Source organism: Phyllostomus hastatus, unplaced genomic scaffold (genome assembly GCF_019186645.2).
Source record: "Phyllostomus hastatus isolate PE091 unplaced genomic scaffold, TTU_PhHast_1.1 phas_contig_40, whole genome shotgun sequence".
Lineage (NCBI taxonomy): Eukaryota > Metazoa > Chordata > Mammalia > Chiroptera > Phyllostomidae > Phyllostomus > Phyllostomus hastatus.
This window is the reverse complement of record NW_025333872.1, coordinates 63,171,340-63,193,439: the sequence shown is the minus strand read 5'-3', so window position 1 is coordinate 63,193,439 and position 22,100 is coordinate 63,171,340. Positions and strand designations below refer to the sequence as shown.

General features: G+C 41.5%; 1 protein-coding gene across 2 annotated transcripts in view; it reads right to left on the bottom strand.

The window, feature by feature from the left end:
- Positions 1-4,604: 4,604 nt before the first annotated feature.
- The window catches only part of NT5DC1 (5'-nucleotidase domain containing 1), a 115,090-nt gene continuing 97,594 nt past the window's right edge, over positions 4,605-22,100 (bottom strand). For both annotated transcript variants that reach the window (XM_045843773.1, XM_045843774.1), the window contains exons 7-12: positions 20,522-20,696; positions 18,765-18,862; positions 15,116-15,234; positions 13,838-13,990; positions 9,904-10,072; positions 4,605-6,247 (exon numbers count right to left, since the gene is read on the bottom strand). In XM_045843773.1, the coding sequence (XP_045699729.1) occupies positions 6,132-6,247; positions 9,904-10,072; positions 13,838-13,990; positions 15,116-15,234; positions 18,765-18,862; positions 20,522-20,696 (830 nt within the window). In that variant the 3' untranslated portion in view covers positions 4,605-6,131. The remainder of the gene's footprint in view (positions 6,248-9,903; positions 10,073-13,837; positions 13,991-15,115; positions 15,235-18,764; positions 18,863-20,521; positions 20,697-22,100) is intronic.

Sequence of the window (22,100 nt, the reverse complement as noted above, 5' to 3'; positions counted from 1 at the left end):
GGCAAAATAGGCCCACTGCAGCTGCATACTCATGAACATTTTTTCTTTACAACCAGGGGAGTTTTTGGCGGAAATTAAAGCGCCATGTGTTGATCTGTCACTCCTTGTTTTCTGTGTCACATCCTTGTTCACTATATTCGTGTTAACCCATCCCCTTCCCCTGCCCTGGTCTCATTCTTTTCTTAATGAGCTTAAAATAGACCTTTGGAAGAATTAACCATTGTGTACTCTTTAAGTGCTACCTAAATTCTTTTCCTACAACATTGGGTACTTTACAGGGGAGAAAAAAGGTGACAAATATAATGTCTAGAGACAGGTAATTTCAGGCATCACAATTTCAGCTGTGAGGACTGTTTTGCTATCCGGCAGCTATGACACGAAGGTATGGGAGGTGACTACTTCTGCGCTCTCCAGTAGAGAGGGCTGTGGATGCTGCAAGACATGACCAAGTATTAGCCATCTAAAAAAAATGTTGACAAATGGTCCAAAGTTACTGATGTGAGTTAGAGAAAAATCTACAGTTAAACTGACTTGCTGACTCTTGGGGCAAGTCTTTCTTGCAAGTTCTAATTGCTGAAGTATAATTTTTCTAGGCTGGAGAACTTTAAGTATTAAAGAGCTAAATTTTGTTTTACAAGTTCTACACCCATCTTAATCCTGAATTCCCCTTACAGGGTTCATTTTACTTTTTCAATGCAGTGACAGATTGCTGCATTGTCCATGACCTGTTTTAGGCATTCTCTCCCTTATCCTGTTCTGGATATAATAAAAAAGTGTAATTTTGTTGTCCTTGGTTTATTATCTCAGCTTCAGTCTAACCATTAATATTTATTTTTCTGTTAGGCAGGCACCATTCGTTTGTCGGAGATTAACATGCTTTCTGTTCTGTGTAGTCTGATATTAGACTCAATTAGGCATTCTCTAGGCAATTAGGCATTCCCTAGACTGTACTTACTAATTGGTTTACTCCTATAGCCCTGTTTTATTTCCTTGCATTGCACCTTTTTGTTTTTCTTCCTCAATTTTATACACAATTTTATTCTTTATGCAGACCTCTAAAACAGCTGAGAGGTTCTCTCATCCTAAAGAAGAACCTATTATTTTGGTCTGCACAGGCCATACTGCCCTGTGAGTAGTAGTGGCATCTTCATGGTTTCCCTGGTCCTGACATAACAATCTTGCCATTTCTAGGCATTCAGCTCAGACACCAACAGGCCAGACCACCCACAAAAGGCTTCTTTGACCTTCCTTACTCAGCTGTCCCTCCCCATTAGTCTTGCAGCTGCTTCTGCTTTATCTCCAGTTGAATTGTTTCCTTAAATCAGTTTTCATTATTAAAAACAAACCCAAATGACCTGTATTCCAAATTATTCCACTCCCTGCCCCACGGAGTCACAATCTGAGCCTGGGATGTCTGATTTTGCTTCAGATACACATTCCCTGGTTTGACAACCTCAAGATGTATCAGGCATTTCCACGTCTGTTCTCACGTTAACTTCATAATCCTGACATAAGTTTTACTATTTCCATTTAAGTAGTGAAAACAGAGGTTCAGAAAGTTGAAGTAAATCGCCCAAGTGACACAGACTTAAGTTTCCTGATTTCAGGCTCTCTTCTATATCACAGAACTACTGAAAATGGCATAAAAACAAAACCTGACTGATGTGCATACACATGTGCAATGGGTTCTTAACCGAGTCATGAATGGTTTCTGAAAGGTATTTTTTATCACTTATTTTAATTAATAGGGGATTCCACATCACAGATTAAAACACTCCTGTATGGGAGTGCATATTTACATATGTAATCTTGATGGTTGCTGCATAAAGGAGTGAGATGAACAGTTTGTTCCTTTCATCAACGGAAGTATTGGGTTGGCCAAAAAGTCCTTACGGGTTTTTTCTGTGAAATAAGAGACATTTTTCATTCTGACCAATAACAACGTTGGTTTGCATATTTTAAGTATGTCAGCTATCCCCCCCATGGTATAATGTGGATTGTTTTCATTTAATGCCATGATTTGATCACTATCAACTTCAACTGGCCTCCCCAACCGTGGAGCATCGTCCAGTGAGAAATCTCCAGCGCACAGCTCTGTAAACCACTTTTGACACATTTGATCAGTCATGGCACCTTCTCCACACACTGCACAACTCTTTTGGGGGGTTTCAGTTGCATTTTTACCTTTTGAAATAGTAAACCATGATATGCTGAAAATAATGTGTATTTCCTTCCATCTTCAGTATTAACATCTACACAAAAATTTACCAATTTTGACAAGTTTTTTAAAAAAATGCACACTGATATGACAGCTGTCACAATAGAATCTAACAAAATTGTTTAAAATGAAGTTAAAGATAGCTAGGTGCTAGATCCATCTTATGGAAAAAAAACAAATGAATCCATCTTATGGAAAAAAAACAAATGAATTTTTGGCCAACTCCATTAATGCACCAAAAGGAGTTTAAATATAAAATTTAGCTGTTAAGAAATATAAAGAAATATATCTATTAAACTTAGAAACTATTCTTAGAATATATTTTAATTCAACAAGGCGATTCCTTTTAGCTGGCACTTAGGAATGTATTCCCTCTCTAATTCATTAAACTTTGTTAAACTTTATTAAGCTTTGATCTTTACCAAGAAATTACCAAGGCCAAAGAACCAAGAAAGTTTTGTTGTGTTTTCTTTAGTTTTTTAAATGAGTCTGAGAACAGGTGCCTGGTACAAGAACCTGACTGTCAAGCATTCTGTGCTGTTGTAATTCTTTTAAGTAATGACCCAAATTCTCCACAGACCCAGATAGCTCATCTTCCACTAAGTTTATCTGGACTAGTTTTTATTTTTCCTTCTCCATTTTGGTTTCCTCAGCATGAGAGAGGGAAATTTGCTAAGTACTCAAGGTGAACATTTGAACCTTCCTATGAAGAAAGAGTAGACCTGCTTATTGATGCCTTTAGCCTATGTCTCTTCCGAGAGCAGTCTTCATTATATGCTGCAGGAATCCTGTGATTGCTGGTTCTCTGTTTCACTCTTCCAGCTAAGTTCTATGTTATAGATATGTTTTAATATTTTTGATAAAATTGTAAGTGACTTTAGGACAGAACCTGTATTCTCATTTCTCATCTCTTATATGTCCTAGCATGGTGTGATTATGAAGTTGAAGTGTGGTTTTAGATTAAGAATTTGCTCCATTCTGGAACCAATGTTGGACAACTTTACCAGTCAACTAAAAGCATGCTTTTTGGTGTCAAACTTGGGCTCATGTACAGACTCTGTTTCTTAGTAACCATACAACCTGGAGGGATCATAGGTGGTTGCTCTGGGAGTAAATAAGACACACCAAGTAGCCTGGCAGGGAGTCGGCACTCATTACTATTATATTTTTACCATATTTATGAGGACAATTCTAGAGACCATCAAGAATTTGCCTTTTTGAATTCATCCTATGTGGACTGAACCATGCCCAAGGGTTTTCAAGGGCAGCAACTGTTCCACACTAGGTGTGTTTTCTCTCAAACATACCCCAGTCTTGCACTAATCTCGAAGCCATCTCTATGACAACCTTGTTATCAAGAGCCCAAGAAGAGGTAAGCCATGCTACTGCAACATCACATTAAAAAAAAAAGTTATTCATTTCAGTTATATCCAAGGATATAGTTTGACATTCCACTTCATGCTGGTCTGTTATATAAAATAATCACATAGATTATTTTTTTTGCATTTGAACAAGTTCATTAAAAGTATGTGTATAAATATAGACATTATGTATGCTTTAAGTATGTATATAACGTTATTGTGGGATGTGAACTGGGATGGAAGTAATACTTGATTTCAATTTAGAGTTTAACAAACTCAGTACTTGAATTTTATGTGGTAATTCTAGGTTCATTGAAGTCTTTTCTGCCTTGATATTCTAAACACCCAATTCTGAAAAATTATTTGACGGTGGTGCCATTTGGGTCTTTCCTCTGCAGGTGAGATCGACAGTGGCCAGCAGAATCTCAGTACCTTCGACAATCATGTTTAGGTATCTTTTAAAAGGATGATGAGTGTTTGCCTGTATACTAAGGTGAAACTTAAGTCTTCTGCCTACTTGCACAATTTTCCTGCTTTGCTACTCATGACTTTACTTAGAATATATAGCTTTCTTCTCTAAGATTCTCTTTTAAATTTTTATATTGCTATTTTTGGATGATTTTAAATCTTCATGTCCAATTAGAAACACTGGCATTTTTAGAAGTGAAATAAACATTTTAATTACAGCATTCATTATTATCACTGACTGACCCTTAGAAAGGTGAAGCGAACTTGGAAATAAATTCTAACCTCCTCTTTTCACAAGGTGGGAAAAACAGAGGTCAAATTAGGTGGTTAAAATTATTCCGATTCTTCAGGTAGATACTAGTAAAAGTAGGATTAGAACTTCCTGAATGAATTTTTTTTTCCACTCTGTAGTGGCCTGAAAAGTGCAATTAACTTTTCGGGGTTCTCATTTTTCATATTAACAATAGTAGTTTATATGCATTTAAAGAGGTATGGTTCTTTGCCATTTACAAAATAAACACGTGTAAGGAAAAATAAATTTACAAAACAAACACGTGTAAGGAAAAATAGCTTTATTTTTGAAAGAAATCAAGTGTGCACTGCAAGTATACAGGAGACAGCATCTGTCACTTAGCCCTAAGCTTGATTTGTGTGCTCATCATCATATTCCACTGAGATCTGGAAATCAATTCCAAACACATTATTATATTCTTATTAGATATCAAAGAAAGTTACTGACTTTGAGAAAATAATTTCAGTAACTGTTTACTTACCCTGAGATACTCATCCCCACCATAGATTTGGGACTATTTTTGAGCATTTAACATTTTTAACAAAATATTTATCTTTTCTTTGTAGGTATCAATATGCTAAATTCTCTGTTACAGTCCAACTAAAACAGTGATGGTGATCAGTGTGTTTTCTGTCATTGTTCATGACGAACAGTGAAATTACAACATAAAGAGGAGCCAGGGTTTATATTGTAAACATTACCTGCCTCCCCATGTCCTGCAATGAACAACCATGAATACGACTGCATAGCACACAGAACACAATAATCCCAGAAGGTCAATACAACGATGAACTCTTCCAAAGCAGTTTTACTCATTTTTTTCATCACTGCCTGCCCCACCTAAGGAGAAAAATTTCACTCAAATTTAATGAATAAATTGAGCTTTACATTATATTTCTCCTTAATGAGAAGTAGTAATACTATGGAATAAGACTTTTTGGGTAATGTTGAGCTTTGGAGGGCTAGAATCCATTGGGCTCTCTCTTATTTTTTTCACCTTAAGAACCTTTCTTTTCCGTTTTGAGAATACATGCTTTAAAGTGAATGGAAATAAATTAAACAGACTTTACCATTATTGGGGGGAACCCTAACGGGCAACGTTGGAGGCTGAAGTAGCAGGCTTCTGGTGTCATCTCTGTCCCACACTGGCTGTGTGGCATCAGAAGAGATCACGTCTCCATTCCTTGCTTTGGAAAACAAGAGAACAGCATAAAACTTGATAACCTGGAAAAGTCATTCACTCTCATTGGACTCAGTGTCCTTGGGTATAAAAGGGGTCAGTACCCCTCTTTATCCCCAGACCCAATGACCCAGTCTCTGGTGGTTATGGTCAAGCCAGTGGCTCTCAAACTTTAGTGTGAATCACATGATTATTAAACACAGGTTTCCAGAGTTTCTAATTCCGTAGGTCTTGGGTGTAGCCTGCAAATTTGCATTTCTATCAAATTCTCACATGATGCTATGATAGTGGTTTGGGACCACACTTTGAGGGCCACTGGCCTAGGCTTAGGTGTAAATATGTGTGTGTCTCAGGGTGAATTCTAATCTCAGAGCAACTGGTATACAAAATAGTGGTAAGATTCTTTTCAGTTCTAAGATACTGAGATCTTGATATAATCAGAGTTATTGGGTATCTAGAGAAAGAGGATCTGTGGAAAAAAAACAATTCATCAATTTTCATTAAGAATTTGTTCCTATAAAGCACGTTACAGTATTTTTTTTAAAATTAACATTTTCACAGTACATTAGCTGCATATATGGTTCTTCACTTCCTTTTTCAGTAGAGATCAAGTTATTTGGTTGTCAGTGATTCGCTGTTTGCTAAGACCAGTGGAGGACCTGGGTAGTAACCAGCTGTTTTTGAGTTGCTTGAGGAGAACCTTGTGAATTTGTAGTCCAGGGGTAATTCTGGAAAACAAAACAAAATACAACAAGTTAACCACTGTGCCATTCAGATCTCTCCTCTGCTGACGAGATCGACAGTGGCCCTTTCCTTCACGTTACGGGGCTGATTTCTTTAAAAGGAAAATCATTGGTGAAAGGAAGACATATATTTAGGTTATCTTTCTTTAATGTTATATATGTAAGCATGGAACAAAACGAAAAAAAAAAATAAACCATTTGTTTGAAACCAATGGGAACGAGATATTTGAATGATTAGGATGTACTGACATACACTGGATTGCTATACTGTCATAAAAGAAGGACCTTTTGCAAGGTCATACATATGTTAAGGTCGTTGTTGTTGTCGTCATTGTCGTCATCATCATCATCAGATAAATATCTTGCTTTTTCATTCACATCCCTCCTGTGAGGCAGGAAATGCAGTCTGGTGTTGTCATCCCCAGTTTAAGAAAGAAGAATCTAAAAAAGTTCAGACTTTCACTTCTAAACTGGAGCTGAGACAATCAGAAAAGCTGGATGAGATGTAAACATCAGAGTGAAGTCACCAGAGAGCTGAAGAAACAACCAAGACCTGAGAACACAGGATTCCTGGGAAGGGGGAGCAAGCAGAAACGAGAGCCTATCCTGCCACAGCTTTTCCCCTTAGGCACTGAATTCTGTCTGGGGGTAGGGACAGTTACTAGCACAGAAAAACCAGTAGAGCATTTGTCATCTTTAAGGACTGCAGAAAAAAACTGAGGGAGTTTTAAGGAGGGGCTGAAGAAACAGACTCAGCTGGTTTTCTCCTCCAGCCCTTCCCCCAATTCCACGGGGACCTTCAGGAAGCTATGAAGCAGAAGCACACACCTCTGTAAAGCGGGGTGGGGTTTTCAGCAGTTTCTTGGTGCTGAGAAACAGGGAGGAATTAACTTCTGAGAGAGGAAGGGGGGGCCCAGGTGAGTATCTCAGATTTTCAGTCAATATATTTCTGAAAACAGAATTTATTATTATGAAGTGATTATCTTTCATGTTAATGGATATATTTTTCCTTAATATCTACTTGTTGGGAACCGCCCTGACTGGTATCAGAGGCTGAAACCCCCGCCTAGCTAAGGCTAAGGGAACGCCCTTGGAACTGTAAGCCAGCAAGGAGACAAAAGCTTATCTTCCTGGCAGGAATGCTGCTTCTGCTGCTGAACCCCAAAAAGCTTGGTCGGTTAGCCAAAGACGGGTAAGATTCCCCACGGGGGGAACGACCTAAGCCAGGCACAATCACTTTGGGAGGCCCCCCCGAAAGAAGGACTTGGGGGGCCGCAGCAAAAGGGGGTGATGGACCCTCGCTCCTTGGCTTTGACATAGCCTGAGTTCTCAGCGTCTGGGAGAAAATCTCCTTATCTCTTGGTTACCTAGTTCCCTTGCTCCACCTAAGCCTGAAACAATGACAGGGTGTTGCAGCTCGGTACTGAGAAGTGTGGATTCCCTGGGTGATCAGGCCTAAGAAAGAATATGTAAATTACTGTGAAACCTTCTTTGTTTAGAATGCTCTCAGTTGAATGAGAAGGGTCTTAGGAGGAAGTTAGTTTGTTCCTCAGTCTTACAGCTCTTTGACCCCAACTCAATAGACCGGCAGAGTTCTTTGTTTTCTATAGTTCCTTACTTCCCCTAATGAGTACTGTACTTTACCTGAATTATTATGCAGAATGAGCCTAATAAAAGCAGGTATGGACTGTAAATCGGTGCGCTCCCCACTAGGGGGGGTGGCCATTTCGTCCCTACTTCCCCACAGAAACTAGTTTGTCTCTGTGCATGTGGTGTTTTTTCTCGCGTGTTTATCGTCGAGCCATCCACAGCGTTCCGTGGTCACTGCTGGCCGGTGACCCACGTGCAACATCTACTTTGTTTCATATCAGTACGGCGAGCTCTAACTTTCTTTTGATTGGTGTTACTGTGGTATCTCTTTCCATCCTTTGACATTCAAACTTTCAGTGTTCCTGTGTTCCAAAGATGTCTCTTATCAACAGTCCATAGTCAGGTTTTATTTCACTCAGGATTTTAATTGGAGTATTTAGTCACCTACATAGAATGTAATTACTCAAGTTAAATCTATCATTTTACTGAATGTTCTCCATTTGTCTTGCTTATTCTTAAAAAAAAAAAAAAGATTTTATTTATTTTAAGAGAGAGGGGAAGGGAGGGAGAAAGAGAGGAAGAGAAACATTGATCAGATGCCTCTTGCATGCCCCCAGTGTGGGGATGGGGGCCTGGCTTGCAACCCAGGCATGTGCCCTGACTGGGAATTGAACTGGGGACCTTTTGGTCAGCGAAACAACGCCCAACTCACTGAGCCACACCAATAAGGGCAGTCTTGCTTATTCTTAATATTCTTTTTTCTCCCTCCCTTTTTTAAATTTTAAAGTTATTTTACATAATTAGTGCAGGATGTGTAGTATTACAAGTCTTTTGATCACAACACGTATTTTTCACTTACCACTATCATACTCTTATCCTTTATCATATAATACAAGGATTTAAATACATGAACTCCAGCTGCCTCCCTTTGGGATTTATATGCCATTATTGTCATGTTTTTAAAGTCTCCATTTAAACTCCATAGGACTTAACTGTTTTATTGTTTTCAACAGGAAACATTCATTTTAATTTATTTACGTCTCTATCCTTTGTTGCTGTACATTCCTTCTCACACGTCCAATTTCCCAACAGGGACCATTCTTTCTTTTGCTTAACAATACCCTTTACTGTTTGCTTTAGTCTAGGTCTTCTGGAGATACATTTCCTCCATGTCAGCCAGTCTGAAAATCTTTTGACCTATTTTCTGGTGTACTAATTCACTTTTCAGCTGTGTCTAATCTGGTGTTAAACCCACCCATTAAGTTCTTAATACTTCAATTTTAAAATTTCCATTCTTTTTATAATTTTATATCTCTACCAAATCTCTCATTTCTGTACTTGACCATAGTAAATTTGGTTATTTCTGTTAGCCTCATATTCTTGTGTGCCTGCCTATTTTTCATTATATGCTGGAGCTTATATTGTTTTTAGAAGTAACCTGAGTTCTAGAATGTTATATTCCTCAAGAGAATATTCATCGGTTTCTACAAGGTACCTTGGGCCATAATCTATCTAGACTCTTCTGAATCCCATTTTAGAGATTCATCTGATTTAAAGCTGAGCTTCAGTCCTATTACTAATTCATCCTTACTCTGAGCCAAACTCTTTCGGGGTCTCCACACAGACTGAGAGTCCCCCCACCCAACCATCTGCTGGCAGGCTCAACCCTCTGTCTTCCATCCCTGTAGGCTCACGAAGCTACTAAAAGGCCCCCTCCCATTCTTTGTGTTCTCTGTTGACTCAGAAACGGGGGTGAGCAGCCCCCACCCTCAGCCCCCTTACTTGGCCTTCTGAGCTTAGCCTCTCATCCTGGTAATTTTTCCCTACCTTTATCCTAAGATGCCAAACAGATTAAAAAAAAAATGTCCAGCTTTTGTCGTTGGCTCCAGGAGACGGGCGGGCCCTAATTACCTAGAATGCCATATCTAGATGTTTCCCAGAAAAACGAATGTCATGGAAAGATTTCTCTTTTTTAAAAAAGCAAGAATTCAGTAATTAAGGTCATTATTGTCCAGTAACAGGCAAAGACTTATAGGTATTTTCCCCTTTACCTGCTATTGCTTCAATACTTGGAATTGCAATAGTGCTGTAAGTACTGATTCTCTTGCAGGACCATGTATAGACGGACGAGTCTCCTGTATTTTCCAGTCCCGAAATGGAGTCAACAAAAAAAGAGCCCCATTTATTAGATAATGAATACAGAGGCTTTGCCTTCTGTCCCTGAAAGAAGAGAACAGAACAATGAAAACTGTGATTAATGTCCAATCTCATTAGAAGTTTTCTCCCACCAAGTAAATCAAAATAAAAAATCTGAAGGAATTTCAGTTGTTTTTCTTAACCAAACTATATACCATACAAAAAGTAAAGGATCAGACTTCCTTTAAAGTGTCCTCCCCTGGCTTTGTGTGGAACTCCTTCGCATCCCTGGAATCGGGCCCAGATGCTGTCTAGCATGTTTTCCTTGACCTCTGCACTTAGGTCGGGTGAGGTCCCTCCTCCATCTTCCTACACCCTGAGTTTATGCCTATTGTCTCACAACTATCATACTGTACTTTCCAGCCTTCACAGCTGAATAACTACATAAGGCTAAGAAACTTTCTTATGTATTAATGCATCCCTATGGATTAGTGCCTAGGACAGAGCAAAGACAATAGAAATTGCAGACTAAATTAAAGACCCATTCAAAAAGTACTTCAGTATTTTATAAACATGGCATAAAATTAAGAATTGAAAAAAAATCCTATCCCATCCACATAAACTGGATTATAAAGATCTGTGTCATTCTTTTGTAATGTAAATGTCATTTCGGGGCTCACAGAATCCCAAATATGCCTCTAGATTCACAATTCTTCGTCCTAGAACTCACTTTGTGAAGCAAGATGAGAATATACGTTTGCAGGTGATGGTGTTTGACAAGCATTCAGTAAGAATCTATCTGGATTCACCAAAGACATTTAAGAGCAGAATTAGAATGTGAATATCCATACTCATGTGTGTACATTTAAGGTGTATTTCAATATCATTTCTCAATGTCTAAGCAGCAATTCATAGGGTAAATTTTATTTAGTTAATTATCTTTTCCAAAATAATAAGTCTAAGAAGAAGTGATGCACATCACACATGTAGAAAATGGCCTGCAAACAAGTGATAGAATCTAGGCTCCTCCCTGTTCCTACGAAGAGAGGAAAACAGAGCTATCTACCCTTTCTGTTCAATGTAATATGGGTGTAACATGGTCTACATAGTTGTGTTCCTCCAGAATTCGTAGGTTGAACGCTTAACTTCCAAGGTGTTATTAGGAGGCAGGGTCATGAGGGTGGAGCCCTCATGAATGGGGTCAGTGCCCTTACAGAACAGATTCCAGGAGCTAGCTTCCCCCTTTGGGCGTGTGAGGACATGAGGGTTCAGTGAGAAGAGGGTGGTCCCTGAGGAAGCAGGTCCTCACCAGGCACTGAACTGACCCGCCCCATGATCTTGGACTTCCAGATTTCAGAACAGTGAGAAATAAATGGTTGTTATTTATCAGCCAGCCAGTATATGGTATTATAGCAGCCCAAACAGACTAATAGATGTAATCTGTTCATCCTGATGTTGGGGTTTTTAATTATGCTTTTTCTCAGGTATATCATTAATCAAAAGAAATCACACTGTTTTTTTAATCTTTACCCGAGGACCTGTTTATTGATTTTAGAGAGGGGGGAGAGAGAAAGAGAAACATCCATGTTAGAGTAAGAGATCGACTGGTTGCCTTTCATATGCTCCCTGAGTGGGGACGGTCTGTGCCCTCACTTGGGACCGAGCCCACAACCTGAGTTTGTGCCCTGATCGAGAATTGAACCCCTGACTTTTCGGTTTATGAGATAATGTTCCAATCAACTGAAGCTGAGCCACACCGGCCTGGGCTGATGCCATTTTTCTGAACATCAGCAAGAAGCACTCCTATTTTTGTTCAGGACTTTACCAAGTTCCTGTCTTCTCTTCTCTCTCTCTAGTCTCTCCCTGTAGACATTCATCTGTGTCCCAATCTTCCTAAGAATATGGTACACACCAACTGAAAATGTACCTGTCCTTCAATGTTTACTTCGCATTCTACACTTTTTATGAAATTTTCCCTAATTCTCCTCAATGAAGTTTCCACTGTGCCCCGTTTAAAAGTTATTTTTTAATAACTCGCATCCTCTCCAGGCAGTTATGCTTTATTTGCGTATTCCAGTTCCCACCCCCTTTATCCTCAGACCATAATACATTCTGTAAAAATGAAGTGTGTAGGACCCAACGATAAGTCCCCGATAAACTTAGCAGTCAGTCTTGCACAAATTAAAAACTCAGCATGCACACATGGTCAACAAGAGAACAGGGTTCGAGTGGCTATCTCCTGAGTGAGTGGCCTGAGATATCTCTGCCAATCCAATAAGCTCTTACTTACGTCAGCCACTTAGGATAAACATTTCGTGTGTTCTGAAATACATGGAGTTCAATAGGAAGAAACATTATTTCTTTTAATTTTATCTTGGGAACTAAAATTTTCAAGCTGTTGACTCACCATTTCCAGTCTAGAAGTCAATGATGATTCTTTGTTTATGGTGTGCTCATAACTAATTAACAAGAAAAAAGGGGTCTGGTGGAGGGAGGGGGCTACTGTGGGCACCCCACAGAGGCACTGTTCCCACTGATTGCTCATTTTCTCATCACTGCATCTCCATTCTCAATCATTTGAAGAAACCAAATCTCTCTGTAGTGAAAGCCTTTCCCAAAATCACTCAGGTTTGCTGGAAGTTGTTTGAAAGCCCTTTCTTAACTCCAGTAGTCCAAAGAACTTCCCATGTCACGTTGAAGACTGATGGCTGCTCAATGGAAACCTTGTAGCAACCTGACTCCCTTATCCTAACATTTTGTTGGACCTCGTTATAGTTATTTTTTTCTTTTAATAATACATTCTATTTTAGAACAGCTTTAGGTGGACAGATAAATAGAGCAAAAAGTACATAAAATTCTTATATGTTCCCCTCCTGTCCCACATCCTCCTCTGCCTCTTCCATTATTAGTATCTTGCATTAAATGTTGTACATTTGTTACAACTGGTTAACCAATACTGACACATTACTATGGACAAAAATCCATAGTTTACGTCCGAGTTCACACTTCGAGTTGTGTAGCTCTATGGGTTTTCACAAATGCCTAATGGCACATGTCCCCCATTACAGGACCACGAAGAGTAGTTTTACCACCACGGAAGTCCTGTGCTCCATGTGCTCACTCCCCTCCCCTCAAACCCCGGGCACTCACTGCTCTTCTTACTCTTGGGGGATATTTTTCCTCTTCCCAGGCTCTCATCTGGTTGGAATCAGACAGGATGTAGCCTTTTCAGATTAGCTTCTTTCCCTCAGTAATGTGCACTTAGGTTCTTCTATGTCTTTTGGTGGCTTGATAGCTTATTTCTTTTTATTGGCATTTTTTCATCTGATATTGTTCTTTGGGCTTGAGGTTTTCCTTCTTTATAATTGTTCCACTGGGATGAATTTGGAAGTATCCATTTTACTTTTTGATCTTTTCTGCTTAATATTATTTTCCCTTTCTAGATTCATGATACCTTTTACTTTTCTTTACCTCATGTCTTCACCTAAGTTCATTCGGGAGGCTCAGGAGTTAAGTCTAAGGGAGCTACTGATCTGGTTAAGTTAGACCCATCAGGAGAGCACAAGAGCTTCTTTGTAGCCAAGGAGAAGAGAAAGGGTGTAACTATAGTGAGTTAGGATCCAGCAGCCTCAGCACCACCCAAAATCATCCATGTTGCCACAGCGCTGGATGGAAGCAGAGGGCAGGGAAGACAGACCTGTGTTATCTTGGCATCATTTAAAAATTATCAACAAGATCAACTATAGAGCGGAGACAGCAAGACCGCAATAACTGCTAACAGATTTCATCTCTGGGCATAAACAAGCCCTTTGTAAGATAAGAGGAGAAAGCACTAAAAGGAACCCTTACCTCATATTTCCCCTTCTTCTCTAGGGGCTCTGATTCCTCAGGCTTCCAGTCCCTGTCGCCTCTGAGCTCCTCCAGGATGAGGACGGTCTCCCAGTTACTATAGTGACGGGCTGGGAAAATATCTGAGTGCATGCTGTCCCCAAAGTAAACAACCTGTGGGTCAGACAGACAGTTCTGTTTGAGGCATTAGAATCGTGAAAGAGTGGTGGTCATTTCACGGAAGACAAAACAATTCTCCTAAAAGTTGTATAAGCATCTTAAACTCCCTTGAATAACTTTACAGGTGACCATCAACTTGCCCCATTTGGTTTGCAGCGTGCCAGGTTTATTTTAAGAAGTTACACAATGCATGTGCAGACAGAAAAAAGGCAGAAAATAAGTGATTTTGATCATTTTTTTCCTGGAGAATCGAGAATCCATATGTGCCCAGGTAAACCTGCCCCGAGAACCGAAGAGCTGGTGAGATATTAGAGGCGACTGTCACAGGGGGCTAGATGAGCCCAGTGCATGCCACAGCCACTGTCACAAAGCTCTGGTTCTGCTGCAACAGAATTTCCAAGAGTGGGGGTGGGTGAGTGGACTCTGCGAAGCTCCCCTGGTATTCGGAGACTATGATATCCACTGATCCAGTCCACATGCCTTTTACAGGTGAAAACTCGAGGTAAAGGGAGTTGTGAGTTAGAAACTCCAAGTCCAAGTGCACTGTCCACTGAGCCCCTCAGGCGTTCCTAGGGGGCTGTCGCAACACGGGAGCCAATGGAGCAGGGCTGATACCCACCGACCTCTCCTGATCTCTCACAGGGCTCCTGGGAAACATTTTTCAGATGAGGGGTCCTGTTGTTAAAAATGCACCGGTGTCTAACATCAACCTCGTGACCAGGATGGTGTCAAAAGCAAGTGGGTCTTTAGGCTAGTCTGTCTGCATTGTAAATTCAGTTATTGCTTATTTTACACATAAAATCTTTCTTTAGGGATCATTACCAACATATCATTCCTCCGATATCCTGCACACTAATCTGGTGCATCCCCTTGATCTACGGCCCCTTGCCTTGAATTTCTGCTCTTCTCTGTTACAGAAAAAGACCTAGTCTACACGAACAAAGGAAAGGCCCAGTCTCCTTAACCAGAAGAGGTAAGAGAACAGATTGGAAGATAAGCAGAGGCAGATTATTTTTCCCACGGATAACTACGCTAAATGCATTCAGAGTCATGGTTTTACTTTATAATGGTTTGTGTCTGCAAGTAGGCATCAAGGACTCCACCTCCGGAGGAAAATACCTTGGGTTCAGGTTTGCCAGTCATTTTCTTCAGAAGTTCATAAAGGTGGACAGCATTCCCTTGGGAGTACCAGCCAGGTTTATCCAGAGATGGCAGTGCCTCCTGCTCTTCGTCATCCTCTGAAAATACAGTTTGACAATCATGTACCTTTTAGCCGGATGAGCGCACCCGATCAGGCAGACCACACTCAGGCATGGCTCCAGCACCTGTATAAGAAGGAACCTTGTGGGGTGGGGGGGAGTCAGCAGTTCAGTGAGCCCCTACTATTATGAGCACTTTGCAAACATAGAAATAAATGATATTTGTGTGTGCAAAATTTTAACAAAAACTTGTGGAATGGAGTAAGTACAGATATACAGCAGGTATAGACTGCAACAAATATGAAAGGACTTCAGATAAAAACTAGAGTACTTAGTTATGTACTTAAATATAAGTTTGTGAAGAGAGAAAAACATAACAATTTTTTTCTGGCTTAATACAAAGAGTATTATTTGAATCCTTCATAACAGACTGTTTCTTAATAGTAAGGATTTCTACTAGACCAGGGCTGCTTCACCTTGACACCACTGAGGCTTGGGAGCAGATGATTCTTTCCTGGTGGCAGCAGGGTGCTGTCCTGTGTACAAACAGCAGGCTGTCTAGCAGCATCCCTGGCCTCTTCCCACCAGATGCCAGCAGCATCCTGCCTCCCAAGTTGTGACAACCGAAAAATGTCTGCAAACATTGCCAAATTTGTCCTGAGGAGCAAAAGTTTCACAGGTAAAAGCCAGTATCCTAGACCATTTCATTAGCATATATGCATATCCTGATATTTTCAGTTAAAAAATAATACCACATGATTTTGATCCTACATTGTTTCAGCTCAAACCTCAATTCTTTGTCGTCACAGCTAAACTCCTGGAAAGAGGTGTCCATGCTCACTGGTTCCACTGTCTTCAGTCAGCCCTTCCAGAGACTGCCGTCTGCTCTCCCTCCCACTGCTCGTCAGGACACCGGCCATCTCCGTCCTGCCTGCTACCAGGGGCTTTTCAGTAGCACTGCCCTGAGGACCACTCGCCTCTTTCCTCTCTGGCTTCTGAACCCTGCACTCTCCTGTTCCCCCCACTACACTCTGTCTGCTCCTGGACCGCTCTCTTCTTTGTCCTTCATGTCCGAGTGTGTCAAAGCCTGGTCTGGGTCTTGTGCCTATCTACCTTCTCTCCGTATCTGATCTCGTGTGAGCCCGTGGCTTCAGTACCTCTCTCTGTGCGGAGGCCTCCCCAGTTTATGTCCTGAGCCCACACCTGTTCTCTTGGGCTCCAGGCTCATTTACATAATTTCCTGATTGACAGCTCCAGTTAGACAACTGCAAGGCATATCAAATTTAATATGATGAAAAGTGAGTTCTTAACAGTCATAACCACCACCCACCCACACTCCTCTTCCGTATTCTTCCCCATGGCTGTAAGTGGGATCACCATGCACCCACCAGCTGATTGAGAAACAAAGAAAAATCAACAACCTGGAAGTCATTTTGATCACCCCTTTCTTTTCATCTGCTCCTAAAGCATCACCAAGTCCTGTGTTTTCCACCTCGATAATGTTTCTGAAATACGCAGGGCGGTTTACAGTTGCTTGTATGGAAATAACAGGTAATAATACAAGGATAAACTCTGTATTTGGCACACCACAACTGTAAGCCTGCCTCTGCCCCAGGGTGCAGCTCTCCCCGCCTCCAGGACTACTGCCTCAGACCAAACCACCGCAGTCGCTCACTCGGGATACTGCAATTTCTGGGTCTTCCCCTCTTTCTATCCCTCCCCACGTCCAATCCATTCCCCATCTAGCAGCTAACGGTGTCCCTGTATCACTCTTCCACTGCAAGCGAATAGCTCCAGATGGCTCATGGAATAACACCCAGACCCCTTCTCACAGAGTATGAGGCTGCCTGTCTCCCTAACCCCACCCTACCCCTCCCCATGACCAGCTGCCAGAATCACAGGCCTCTTCTCTGTCACTGGAAGTCCCCCAAACTACTCCCACCCTGGGCCTTTGCATGACTTTGTCCCACTGCCAGGAACTTCCATCCTCCGCTCCTCTCCTCACTCATCCCTCAGGTCCCTCTTTGCAAGTCACCTTACCTGACCTTTCGGACAGGCCTGACCTGGCCAGCCACTCCAGGTGGCCTCACCAGGCGGCTACTTCCTCCACAGCATGTAACAAGACCTCGTGGGTTTCCTGACTTGCTTACGTGTTTGTTTACGCATCGTCTGGTGCCCTGAGGATCCCTCAGCGTCTGACACCTACTGCTGTGGAGCGGCATCTGAATCTCACTGTTTGTGTGCTCCTCAGTGAGCAGAGAACCAAGCCACTGTCCTGTCTTACACTGAATACTGCTTTTAAATCTTTTATTTATTTACTTTTAGAGAGAGAGGAATGGAGGGAGAAAGAGAGGAAGAGAAACAGCAATGTGTGAGAGATACATGGATAGGTTGCCTCTTGCACACCCCCAACCAGGGACCTGGCCCACAACCCAGGCAAGTGCCCTAACTGGGAATTGAACGGGCGACCTTCGAGTTCGCAGGCCGGCACTCAGTCCACTGAGCCACACCAGCCAGGGCTGAATAGTGCTTTTAAGTAGCACTAAGACATTCAAAGTTAGAAATACTGCATCAGTATATTTTATTTTTTCCTTTCTTTTATGAAACAGTAGTATTGTTTTACCTTTGCTTTTCACTTAACATAAACAGCAAATATCCTGTATCAGTATACAAAACCCCTCCTCATTATTTTTTATAACTGCATTGTATTTCAGTGTGTGTAAAAATCATAATTTATTAAGCCAGTCCCTTACTGGTGATCACTTACGTAGTTTTCAATTTTTTGTTACTACAAACAGTGTTGCTCAGATATACAATTAAAAAATTTTTCAATTACAGTTTACTTTCAATATTATTTTGTACAGGCTTCAGGTCTCCAGTACAGTGGTTACAAAGTGTTCCCCAATGTTTCCCGTGCCCACCTGGCACCATACATAGTTCCCGCAGTATTACTGGCTACATTCCCTATGACGCACTTTACGTCCCTGTGACTGGTTTTATAACTGGCAATTTGCACTTCTTAATCCCTTCGCCTTTTCCACCCTCGCCCTGCTATTCTCATCTGAAAAAGCTGTTTACTCCTTTCATCCCAGCTCTCTACCAGCCTCTTCTACAGGGGCGACAACTCTAACCGCCCCTCCCTGAAGGCCGCACGTGTGCCCCCGGAGAGAGGGCTGCGGCCTTGTTTACGGCCTGCATGTATTCTGCAGGCTCCGCCCTAGACAATGACTGACTCTGATTTATTGCAACAAATTCGTCCCTAAAATATTTACTGAAGCACTTATATAGGCCCGGAAAACTAAGATAAAGTCCATGCCCTTCATTTTTAAAGTCAGGGAGAGACAGACAAATCATTATGACACCATGTGGTACAGTAAAATTTAGTATGAACACAGGTTTACTGTCTTTCTTCTCTCCCACGAGGGGAAAAAAGATGTAGTGTCTCTTTTATACCCCTGTCGCGTCTAACACAGTACTTTGCATGGGGTTGTTAGCTGACAGATTATTTATTGAATAAATGAATGGACAAATCTTAACTTTAAGAAGAAAAAACCCAAAACACAACTTACCCAGTCTCCGGAAAGGTCTCTGACTTGGTAAATGGGAGAAGAAACCAGGTTTCAATGCATTTGTAATCACAATGTCAAAAAGATCTGCAAAATCATTCCTGAAAAGCAACAAATTTTTCATAAATTTATTTTAAGGAAAATGGTCTATATAGAACAGAACTTAATCTTCACCTATCTACCTGACCACATCATCATGTCTTTTCTTTTGATTAACTTTTTACATGCTTCCTGTACATTTTCAGGTAAACCTAGCAGTGGGAATATAAGGTGATTTAGCAAGAGTATCCCTGAACTACACCCTGATACAAAGGTAAGAAAAGAACAAGCACATTAACCCTAGGTGCTAAGCTTTCTCGTGATGGGACAGTTACAGCAAGTGAATTCAATAGTTTCTAATAGCTAGAAATATTCAAAGGTATGTCTTCAGAGAATGTTCAAAAAGTGAAGAAGATACTTTATTTTGAAAGTCAGCATAGTCTTATAACGAGGCCATTCCTAGGTAACAACAGTAACCGTTTTCGGTCTGTACTACATGCAACACTGTGTTTCGGATTACGTGGGATGGCGGCAGAGGACTGGCGTCCCGGTTCCTGAGGGTCCCGGTCCCTGTTGCACTGGAGAGACAGTGTCTACCCAAGGTCCCCAGATACATTTACACATCAAAACTGTGCTGAAGAGGGATTCAGTAGGAAGAAAAAACGTTGGTTATCTGTGCTAATGAACGAGGGATGAAGACCCCAGAGAGTTTACTCAGAAGCACCGTTCTACTACCAGGGAACCGTGGAACTGAGAGCAGGGGTCTCTCAGAGGCACCTTCCAAGGCAGCCGGGGCTCCAGCCTTGATTCACTGTAAGGGTCCCTAGCCTATGTGTGATCTGGAAGGCAGACCAACCACTCACACACGGTGAGGACACCACAGACCCACCTGTACCCACAGGTGTTCAGGGATAGGGAACTGGAGGCTAAAGAGGTCAGCCAGGGGTCTGATTTGAAGCCAGAACTTGCTTCATACTCCTGGTATTTGCTGAAATTAGAGCAAGGGTCTACTTAAAGTGGATTTGGAATCTGACCATGGATATTTCCTGGCATTGCCCAGAAGAATGAAATGACGTTAAATATTAACACTTACTGAAACTTAGCAACTACTCTGCCTAATACCTGACCTGTATATAAATACCCCCTCAAACCTGTGAAGTGCTAATGTTGCATTTTTAAGGTGATGAAACAGGCTTAGCGGGGTTACACCGCCTGCCCCAAATCACACAGGGTGTTGCAAGGCAGGGCTGGAACCATGTCTGTCTCATTTTCAAGTCTGCATTTACACGGCCTCGATTTCCATGGATGTCAGTCCCATCCAGGCTGTGCTACATGGTACAGATGTGGCCCCACACGGAAAAGGCTGCAGACGGGCTCCTCTCCGGCTCTCCATCAGGGAGTACACCCTGGGGCCCTGTCCCTCAGTGACCATCCCAAGCTGAGCAACCAGATGCATGGAAGAGGACATGTGTGCCATGCACCCTTCAGAGAATTTAAAGCCTAGATCATCAGCAAGCTATGAGCCCAGGGAACCCCGGTAACGTTGCTTTGCCAACATGTACTTGGGGGATGGTGCAGGTGTTGAGAGGTGTTATGAGAAACAACTGTTTGTCACGCAGCATTGTTTCACAAGGCCATGATGAAGCACTTTTAGAAATCAGTAGTCTGATCTGCTATCCGTCGTTTATAAGACCATGACAACAGAATGTCTCATCACTTACCCAAGGATGTGTTTGCAGAGGAGTCTACAGTAATCACTATGAGAACTGGTGATTAACAAAAGAATTTTCCCAGCATTCTTTAGCTGTCGAAGCCACTTTTTTACAGATTCGGGACAACTGTGTAAATACCTGCCTGGATCTCTTTTTATTTCTGGAAAATATATTCCACAGTTTTCTGAAAAATAAAAATGTCAGAGATTTTTCTTTTCTTTTTCCATTGTTTTGGACTCAGTGTGTTCTCAAACAAGTCAATCTCTTTCAAAACTATAGGTTAAAAAATCCAGCAGTTACTACTGTTTTTTCAAAAAATATATTTTATTTATTTATTTTTAGACACAGGGGAAGGGAAGGAGAAAGAGAGGGAGAGAAACATCAATGTGTGGTTGTCCCTTGCCATACCCCATACTGGGGAACTTGGCCTACAACCCAGGCATGTGCCCCCACTGGGAATTGAACTGGAGACCCTTTGGTTTGCAGGCCAGTGATCAATCCACTGAGCCACACCAGCCAGAGCTACCTACTGCTGCTTCTTAAGATTACTTCTGTTCTATACTTAAAAACATAGCGATGACTGAAAATGTCAGTTGATAATATTTTTGGCTACTTCATAAGAACTGATAAATTATTAAAACACAACAAACTATATAATCAGCATTGTCAAATCAGAAAACGTTACTGTATTTGAAATACCAATTGATAAATGTTCTTTTAATCATTCAACATATATTTGCTGAGTATAGGAAACAAACCAATAAATATGCTGATGACGTGCCATGAACTCATCTCTGGCATGAGGTAGCCAGGAAGGGAGTGGGTTCCTCAGTCAGAGAGGAGTATTCTTGCAGATGGAACTAGGACTAGAAGAGCTGTCTGTTAACAGCCTCTGTGAGGTACTGAGATGCCAAATGGAAAAACAAGCCAGAAAAGTCCAGAGGCCCTGCAGTTGACAGTGAAAACCGAAGAACCTGAAGCACCGAGCTGGGACTGCTGCCTCTGCCCCTTTGGGTGTTTAGAGAGGCCAAGGGGTCAGGCTGAGCTCCAAGGCAGACGGCGGCAATATCTCCCGAAGTCCTGGTCAGATGCACCTCCTTGGTGTCTTCAGCGTGGTTGGTGCTTAGCAAACAACGGCAGATGTGGTTGAAATGCTACTACATTCACAAAGCATTTTACAGATGCTATTCTCTGGGTACTGAAAAACACAGAGAGCCCTAGTTCTGACTTCCTTTAACTGCTAGGAAAAGAACATACGCGTAAATAAAGTACGACATGAATGAGGTCGTATTGAATGATAAACTGCAATAGATACAGGCCACCCTTGGAATTCTGTATGGTGTCCTGAGCTTGAAATAACAGAAAAGAAAGTTAACTTTCAAGAGTACATTTCAGGACAGGAAAGAAGAGTCTCTAATGGAAAAAACAAAATAAAATGAAACAAAACCAGAAATGGCAGAAAACACTGTTGTCTGCCTGCCCGAATCCACCCCCTGCCCCCACCTCTTGGAAAGTACTGTGATTTTGAGGTTTCACCCTCCTTGAAGGAGCTGGGTGCTCAGGAAAGGCCTGGGTGCCTGAGTCTAAT